Source organism: Poecile atricapillus, chromosome 2 (genome assembly GCF_030490865.1).
Source record: "Poecile atricapillus isolate bPoeAtr1 chromosome 2, bPoeAtr1.hap1, whole genome shotgun sequence".
NCBI classification, from domain to species: Eukaryota; Metazoa; Chordata; class Aves; order Passeriformes; family Paridae; genus Poecile; species Poecile atricapillus.
The window spans coordinates 56,746,262-56,756,017 of NC_081250.1; the positions used below are offsets into that span (position 1 = coordinate 56,746,262).

At 42.1% G+C, this 9,756-nt stretch overlaps 1 protein-coding gene across 1 annotated transcript; it reads right to left on the minus strand.

The window, feature by feature from the left end:
• Positions 1-907: 907 nt before the first annotated feature.
• IGFBP1 (insulin like growth factor binding protein 1) lies at positions 908-7,387 on the minus strand. The gene is given in 9 exon segments (XM_058831104.1): positions 908-1,783; positions 1,785-1,826; positions 2,976-2,996; positions 2,998-3,105; positions 4,665-4,846; positions 6,830-6,887; positions 6,890-7,063; positions 7,065-7,327; positions 7,369-7,387. Coding segments are annotated over 9 exon segments (957 nt in total). The 3' UTR covers positions 908-1,693.
• Positions 7,388-9,756: the final 2,369 nt, after the last annotated feature.

The window sequence follows — 9,756 nt, forward strand, 5'->3', positions numbered from 1 at the left end:
AGACTTCACAAAGGAGGTCAGTAGTAATATCCATACTTTTAAATCTGGAGCAGTTTAACAGAGCCCCATCGGATTGGCAGACATTGGCACGCAGATACAGCCATCAAAGCAAGTGCAAGGTATGAAGGGCACAGAACCGTGACAGGGAGAGCAGAGATCTCCACACTTTCACTTTGCGGTTTCAAACAAGCAGCTTCCCCCTCCCACTTAAAATTTATACCAAAAAATTGCAGGAGGATTTTAGGCTTTCACTTCTGCCAGACTCCTTAGAATATGTTATCACTCTCCTTCCAGGCTGTTTTCATAGAAGTGTTGGTGCAGACTGTTGTCAACCTGTGGGACTTGCTTACTCCCACACCAGGTTTCTCCATGGACAAAAACCAGCTTGAAGGCAGATGGCAGTTACTTGCATTCTCTTTTTCTCTGCAATCTTTTTCTTTGCAATTTCAAAGGAAACATGTAGGGGAGGGAAATGGACCATATCCCAAGCCAAGAGTACCCTCTTCTCTACTTCAAGAAAAAAAGTGTATGGTTGGGTTTTTCCCAGTCGCCTTTCTATAACCTCTGACTTACTGTGCAGGAAATGGCTCTTTCTAGTCTTGATGTTATCTTGTAAATGTACTAATACTGCTGCCTTGGGCTTTTGAGTGGAGAAAAGCATCCAGTTTCCTATCCAGAAAATCTTTTAATAACTTCCCTTGGAAGACTGTTGTTTTGCCTAAGGCAGAGGCATGCACAGCTGGGACAGGAGAGGACAGAACTAGGGGAACAGGGCAGGGAGACCAAAAGAAGTAAGTCATTGAAGGCAAAAGGAGTGTGGCATTCAGGAGGCAAATTGGTGACTTTTGCTGTTTTCCTGCTGTGGTCAGGCTGTTGAAGGGAAACAAGCAGAAAACAAGAGACAAGGGCAGAACAGAAGACTTTTAATAGCTCATTTTTAAATAATATTGTCAACATTGTGAACAACTTACACATGTCAAAGGTTGTGCAGAATATCATATTGTGTTTTGCCATTTATCCAGTGCATATGTTTAAAAAATAGATACAAATTACTATCCCATCAGGAGCTTCAGTATATAATCTCTCTCTTTTAACAAACAGCTTGGCATTGAAACAGAGGTGCAAAAGTAACATAATATGTTCACAAAAACAGGTTTTAAATAAGTTCCTAAGCATGCTTTCTACTGAAATCTATTTTTTAAAATTCAGTTTTACATCTATAAATAGGTAGTACAAAAATGCAAGTTTACAAGCCATTTTTCCCAATATCTATGCCATTTGTAGTTTTAAGCTGCAACTTTCCTCCAACATGATGCATATATTTAAGCATAATAATATTATTTAAATATAAAGTTATGAAGTGTTTGGGAATATAAATTAGTAACAATACATAGAGACAAAAATACATGCAGTGAGAAATAAATAATTCATCAGCTTTACATATGAGCGTATATATAATATTATACAAACAAAATATACAAGATTATAGGATTTGATCTTGAAGTTTCTTGCATTTGTCACTAAAACATTTAGGCAATCTCAGTGCAGTAAAAATATTACTTTATGGGTTTAACTCATAACTCAAAATCAGTGTGCACAAGACTACCTTAGTGAAATGGCTCCTGACTAGAATGGTTCCTGGCTATCACAGGCCCCACAGAAAACCTGGTGTGAGAAACCTTGGGGTTTAGTTTTATTCTTGTGAGCCGAGATACTGTTGGCATTCTGGGTCTCCTTTAATTTCTGGAGATCCAGGAATTCTTCTGCCATTTTTTGGATAGACCACACCAGCATTCAGCAGATTCTCCATCCAGTAAAGTTTCACACTAGAATATTATTAGCGAAAAAAAGAAAAAAAAATACAATAAGTAACTGTAAGATTACCTGTGAGGTACTGTCAATAGAGGTGTTGGACAGAATTAGGATCAGAAATGTGGGGGACCTGCTATGCAACAGGCTTGTTTTGAATGCAGTGGTCTGCAGAGCCTCTAAACAACACACTTGGTAGGGAACCAAGACCTAAGCTCAGCTATCACAAGAGCAGATTTTAAACTGTCCAGTCCTTGGTAAACAGCAGTAGAAAGCAGCAATATCTTCCAGTGCCAGTGTGAGAAATGTAAGGATGGCCAGAATATACAATCTCATAGGGTGAGAGCAGTGACTGAATTGCCTGTCTCTTCACACAAGGAGACAAATAAGGTAGTATGTTTTGGGTTTTTTTCTTGGGGAGGGGCTTAAACAGGTTTGTGTTTTGCTCTTGATTAGATCCCAGGTCACAGTGTTTGCGAGTCACACTGTGATGCCATGCCCAAAACCAAGGAGTCTTGGTGACACAGATTTATGTAGACCTACTAAATTTGTGTGCATGACCTGTGGTTACAGGGTGTGGCTTGAGGTTCAGAGCTTTAGTTAGTTTTGCAGATTTCTCCTCACTGTAACTTGCAATAGATTTTTTTGAGGGTGTAATGGAAATGAGCAAATAACCTAATCCACAGGTGGCACAAATTTGTATTTTTGTTAGGCTTTCAGAAGTAAATTTTGCTCCAATGAGTTTCTTTTTTTCACTCCCTATGTAGGTTTTCCACTGCCTGTGAGCTGAGAGCCCACTTTTACATAATGATTATTGTATATTCAATGGGTTTTGGCAGGTAGTATGGTAGATACTATGAATTAACACCAACTGAATGCATGCTAACAAATCAAGTACATGAGAGCAGACAGAGTTAAATATTTTGGAAAAAGGCTTTGAGTGCACCTGTTCTCTGAAGGGAAAAGACTCCTGCCTCTATTACTGACAGCTACCGGCATGCAGCTCACCTTGAAGGAGAAAGATGAACCATCTGCTCTCACTACTAAGAGTATCCCTGTTTCCCTGCAAACTTGTGAGTTTGGGAGCAGAGGCCTGTCGAAGGGTTGGCTGTATCAGGCTAGCCCGCAGCACTGCTGTGAGCAGAGAGGGGGAAAAAGGCACGCACCTGTTTGCTGTGGTAAAATCCCATTCTTGTTGCAGTTGGGCAAGTAAAATTTGTAAATCTCCCCTCTGCTTCTCTGTTGAGCCTTCACCAATTTATACAGGGCTCTGTAGAGCTCCTTCTGACAAGGACCCTGTAGGAATACCAGGGAAGTGAATATAAAAATCACAAAGAAATCAGCTACACGAAAGGCAATCAGAATATAGACAGTAAAAACCTGAAAATACTTATTAGGCGCAAAGTCTGCACCAGACTGTTTTGCATGTAGTTTTTCTTCCTTCAGTAGGAGCACAGCCAGAAAACTCTGGTGTTACATTCAGACTTTTGTTTTTATTCTTTGAGGTTTTTCTGTTCTCATAAACATGGGGATTTTAGTCCTGAGGATACAATCTCTCCTGTTATGGGAGGTGGGACGTTAGAAGACTGGTACGTGAGATTGGTCACGTTTTCCAGGTTGCCATGGCCTTGTGCTCTGTTGATATATAAAGGCTAGGTGCAAGGCAACATATAGATGGTGCAAGAACAAACATCTGAATGTTTGTTATCTTTTGTACAGGACAGAACCGTTGCCAAAGCAACATGGAGCCATTCTGTAGCTCTGGGACCAAACCCCAAAGTTCTTGGAACTGGGAATGAAGAACTGTTTCCAATATTCACTGTTTTCACGATTTGCTGGCTCTCTTTTTCAAAGTCACAATTTCTGTACATTACTAATACCTAACAAGTTTGAATCAGTACAAGAAAGACAAAGTGACTGAACAAATCTTCTACTTTTGAGTGAAAACATAACCTCTGATTTTTCAAAACCTCCCCATGTTAGCCCCTCGTATAAGCTATCTTATTTAAGTCTGTGGTTTTATCTGCAGCTCCGGATGAGAAAAGCAGAAGCCCCAAAAATCAGAACTGCAGCTAACAGCACCACGTGCATAACAGTTCAAATTAAATCAGTGATTAAGTCCTGTTCTGGAAATGGAATAAGGATTCCCAAGGTAGGGTGGTGATCAGTATATTTTTCTTTTTTTTTTTTTTTTTTCCATTTTGTCAGTGACCATGACTAGCCCCGGATTCTGTGCCGCCCGACTCACCCAGCCCATAATGCGGGGGTACTGCTGCCTGGGACCGGTGTAGCCGTGGGTTCTCTGGTGCCCTCAAGTGGAACACAAACCTGCTTGCAAAGGCCCTGCACCCTCATTGGCCACTAGGATTTTGCAGTGTCGAACCTCACCTTAATTGCTGAGCTTTTTGTCTTTCTACATGAATGTACTTAATAGTGTTTCCTTGTGATCAGAGAGAATGACATTTTGTTTTGCACTGGTATTTCATCAGTAACAACATGGAAGGATTCCCTTGTATTTCACTGTGTGTTGACAAATGCCTTTCTTTAACTAAACTAAACTTTTATTAACTAAAACAAAGAAGGAATCCAAGAATTTTATATCGATTCCTGTAAATTAAGGGGCCAGATTGTAATCTGATCGTAGATATGGTTGAAACATTTAGCCTCTGCATGAAGTCTGTGTAGGACATGCCTGTTATTATTGCTCCAGCAATAATATGCTGCTCCTCAAGCGTCTGATGAGAACATTCAAAAGTTGGTTTGCCAGCTACCAAAATACTGACATCTCACTGTTGCTGCTAGAATTTTTTTGCAAGGCTCTACCGAAATGGTCTCTGAAAGTTTTACAAAGAAACCCACCTGTTCTTTCAATTCTTGAGTTCAGATATTCTCTTCGCTTTCATGTTTTCATATCCAGTGATGGAATTCCAGGGAATGGATTTATCCCGGCCTATGGGAAACATCAACTGATAGCTCAGCAGCTGATCCTGTGTTATTTCAGTGCTTTCCAAAGGCATATCATCAGGTTCTATAGAATCTGGAAATGAATGATATTAAGGTGAGCATCTTCAGTGAAATTTTGGGTTTATTTCTCAAAGTTAAAAAGGTGAAGAGAAAGATCAACCAAAAAAAAAAAAATCTAAGACAGATACATTACAGTAGATCCTGTAGGAATAAATTACATGTGCAGCATGACAAATTATACTTTGGTAATAAATTCATAGATGGGCACAGCTGCTATTCTCTAACAAGTCGGTTATTTTTATGATCCTTTAAAATTATTTCAATCCCAAAGATGAAGCTGCAGCAGTCTGTTAGAAGTGAAAAAACCTTCTTGACTACAGTGGGTTGTAGAAACTTGGCTAAATGAGAAAAGACTGAAGTGAAACTTGTAATGAATTTATATTTTTGTCTGTGTGATGTATTTCTGGTTTTATTCATGAGAGGGAATGGTCAAAACCTCATCCCATGGCATCCTGTACTTTGTTCTTGCCTCATAAATAAGAAGGGGTTGCAATTCACAGGAGCCAGAAGTAGCTCATGCTGGCCTGCAGTAGACTAAGTAGCAAAGGACTGGCAGAAAATATTTGGTTCTGCCTTATCACAGCCTTCATGCCAGTGCTAAATCAGCATGTGTGAACTCTTCCACTGAAAACAACAGAAGCTCTTTGCAATTGCAGGCCATTCATCATAGGATAACATTTTCACATTGTCTAAATTACTTGCTGGATCAAGGCTGTAAACAGTCAGTGGACTAAAACACATCCTTTGAGAATGTTCAAGAAGAAATTATGATGAGAAATTGAAGAGGGAAAGAAAGGAGGAAGGAAGTGCGGGAGGGAAGGGAGGAGGGAGGGAGGGAGGGAGGGAGGGAAGGAAGGAAGGAAGGAAGAAGGAAGGAAGGAAGGAAGGAAGGAAGGAAGGAAGGAAGGAAGGAAGGAAGGAAGGAAGGAAGGAAGGAAGGAAGGAAGGAAGGAAGGAAGGAAGGAAGGAAGGAAGGAAGGAAGGAAGGAAGGAAGGAAGGAAGGAAGGAAGGAAGAGAAGGAAGGAAGGAAGGAAGGAAGGAAGGAAGGAAGGAAGGAAGGAAGGAAGGAAAGGAAGGAAGGAAGGAAGGAAGGAAGGAAGGAAGGAAGGAAGGAAGGAAGGAAGGAAAACTCTGGAAAGAATCAAATCAAATTGAATGCAGGTAGCTTAGATACTCATTTAGTCACTGGTCCCTGCCTTCCCCACCCCTCCAAATACAAGAGAAACTCCACTTATTTCTACTAATGGCTATTGTTGAGTCAATGATGATTATTTTTGTAATGCTACTGAGTTACCTTAATCACCACTTCATGGACATAGCAGTAATGATTATGAAAATAATAATGATGATAATAATAATAATTAATAATAATAATAAATAATAATAAACAGTTATAAATTGAAAAATAACGAAATAACACTGAAGAAATTCCTCCCCATTATATAGTCTAAGCTGCTTGAGATGCCTTTTTGCTTCAAGATAATTTGGGCTAGCACTCCACTACTTCAGCTACATTTTATTCCTGAAATAAAACCCAGGCACAAAGCCTTTTCATTCCCTATCATGACTTTAGAGATGGACATAACCAAAGCCTGTAAAACATTTGTCCTTCTCCAGCTACTGCCTACTACTAAGGAAAAACTGTCTGCAGCCTCCCAGACACTTTACTGTAGTTATTCTACACAGTCCCATCACTGTGCTTTAGGGTTTTTGTGCTTTCAGACTGTAGCGTACCAGCTCGTTGCGAACATTTTAGGCCCGGCACCAGGATGCGCCTCACCTCGAACAGGTCAGAGCACGTTTCCCTGGAAAGTGCATTCCAGCCCCCCTACTTTTCAGACGCCTGCCAAACTTCCCGGATAGTTTCCCAGCTCCCGGCTCTGCCCCTCCCGCGGCGCCTGCCGATCCCCGCGGCTGTCTCGGGAGGGCAGAGCGGCAGCGCCCGGCGCGCAGCTCCCGGCCCGGCCCGTCGGGGAGGACGCGATGTGGCGGTACCTGCCGGCTCTTCCGTGCGCATCCCTCCCCGCCTCGCCGGTGGGCAGGCACGTCCCCGTGCCCCTGGATGAGGGCGGAGAGGGGCCGGGGCTCTCCGGCGGGGACGTGGCAGCGCAGCCCCAGGCGGCAGCGGGCCGTGTAGACGCCGCAGGGCTGCCCCGGCCCGAGGGCGCAGATCTGGCAGCAGCCGCAGCCGGGCTGGCGGGCAGCCTCCGGGCAGTCGGGCGGGACGGGGCGGGCACAGAGCGAGCCTGTCCGGGGCGCAGGGGGCGCCAGAGCAGGGGCTGCGCTCCGCGGGCCGGGCGGGGCGGCCGGCAGAGCCGGCGGCAGCAGCAGCAGCGCCGGCAGCAGCAGCGCCGGGAGGCGGGCGCGGCACGGCGAGCACCGCAGGCCACTCATGCCGCTGAGCAGGGCCCGGGGGAGCGCAGCTCGGCGGCCTGGGAGCGGGAGACACTTCACATACATTCGGCTTGCCCGGCCATTTATACAGTGCTTTGCCTGGGTATTAATCTTTAACCCGAGTTAACTATTATCTGAACGGGAGGGCCGGAGAAGCATCGTTTCACTGGCAGTTCAAGTCCCCGGCCACTCTTCCCCTACCATTTCACTTTCCCCCTTTATCTGTTTTGTTTCCTCCAGACATGCAGGAATGCTTTTATTCCCTCACTCCCACCTCTTTGCCCCAACACGGTTAACAAGGAAAAATGCGGTGGGGGCTGGAGACAAAATTGGCAGAAGGGAATGGATGGGTGGGGGCTACCCCCTCCCCTTTTGGCTTGTCACAAATGTCTCCTGTTCTTGACTTTTCATAAAAATGTAAATGTTCAAAAAACAAGGGGGGGGAGGGGGGAGGGAGGAGGGAAATCCCATTGAAACTGAAGCAACTGAATTCATATTTCCACAGCAACAAATGCAACAAACCCTTGTTTAATTTTCGTCATGTGGCTGCAGGTTAGGAGTACACTGACATACCGAAGAGGAGGCCTCAAGGGTAATAAAGCCATCAGGATCTTGTAACTACTGCACACATGCACGTACGAGTCCTTGCATTAACCCCCGGGAGCGGCTGCACAGCTGAAGCGGGATCTCTGTGCCTGGGCTCAGTTTTGCTGCTGCTCCTGGGGTGAGAGGAGGATCAGTCTTCAAAACATGCGCTTCAGGGAAACCAGTATTTGTCAAACAGTTCAAAAATAAACGAGATACCTGCGTTTCTCTCTGTCCTTTTAACCCTCTCCATCTCCTCACGTATCACCAGGGGAGGTGTAGGTGGGAAATCTTTCCTTTTCTCCTTTGCCTGCAACAGTTGTCACTCCAGTAAGAGAAAAAGTACTCAAACTTCACTGTGCTGAACAGATTATTTTATCCTGGTATTCACAGTATGTACCAAGCTTGAAATAGCACATTCCACTGCAAAGTCATCTAATGCAGCATGATTTTTCATTTAGTTTTTCTTCTCTCTACATTTATTTATCTTCTTTTGTAAATACATCATTTATGTGAAAGAAAGTGAAGCAGAACTGCAGAGCATGTTTAATGTTGTTATTCACTCTGTTCTCTGATATTGACGCCAATTTTTTTTATAATGTAGTGATTTTTTACCACTCTATATTCATGTCAGTTCTCAAAAGCAATCTCATTGATTAAAGACTTGAAACATTTTCACTTAACTACTTTTTTTTTTTTTTTTTAAAAAATTCAGATAGTTTTTGGCATTTCTATCTAGGTACACCAAAGTTGAAACTCATTAGCATTTTTAAGTACTTAGTAAAGAAGTCTAATTTTACAGTTTTTAAAACAATTCTGTGGGCTTTGCATGTCTGACTGGGAGTACATTTTGGCTGAAAATTTAGGGCACAACAATTGCAATTAGACTTTTCAAACTCTTTCCCCCCTTCAATTTCTGCTTTTTGTTGTACATTTGTCTTGGAAACTACAACTCTCTCACCATTAAAAATGAAGTGAAAAATATACAGAGATATGTCTATTTCCTCTCCCACAGAGAAAAAGTAAACCCAACTCTCTTTCACAAAGAAACATGGAAAAGAATAGGAATGGAAAGTAGGCCAAGTTGTAAAATGACAAAGACCCAAACAACTCATATGCATTTGTGTATGTGTATGCATGTATTCATTCACTTATCTGTTTATGGATTTTGCTGTAGAGACAACTTTTTATGAACAGAATTGAGGATCATTTACTGACTGCTTAACATAAGCTACTTGCCTCTGAAATTACTGTACTCCAACCTGCCTATGTCCTGCCTGCAGTTTTTCTGTCTAAAAAAACTGAGGTGAACTGAGAGTAAATAGCTTTTAATGATATATGTGAAATTATTTTTGAAAAGGATTTTTTAACTCATCATTTTTAAGTAACCAAATAAAGACACTTAATGTAGGAACAGCATGCTTGTCTGAGGTACAGGCCTACATAACAAAACTCCCATTAGTTCGAAAAAAAAAAAAAAATCTTATTCTTCCCATGCACCATCTTGTTTTCAGGTCTTTGGCAAGTTTTCCCTTGCTGTGAGGCAGCTGGCAGTATCTGAACTGCTCAGGCAATTCCTAACAACTTGCAGCCTTTTACAAGTCAGATCTTTTCAGTGTACCCAGTAAGATAAACAAAAGATAAACAACACTCCTCCCCACAGATTATCAAACATTTTGAAGGTGTTTTGGTTTGTTTTCTTTATGGTTCCAGGTCCACTTGAAATCATGGCCCGGCCCTTTTTTCACTTGCTGTATTTTGTGAAATCAAATTGAGGAAACCTAAAAGTCCGCTAAAGCAGACTTTGAGAGATGTTCTTCTGGACAAAAGGTAGACCCACAAAAATAATATTTCATTTATGTAATATTCATATTCATATTCATATTCATATTCATATTCATATTCATATTCATATTCATATTCATATTCATATTCATATTCAT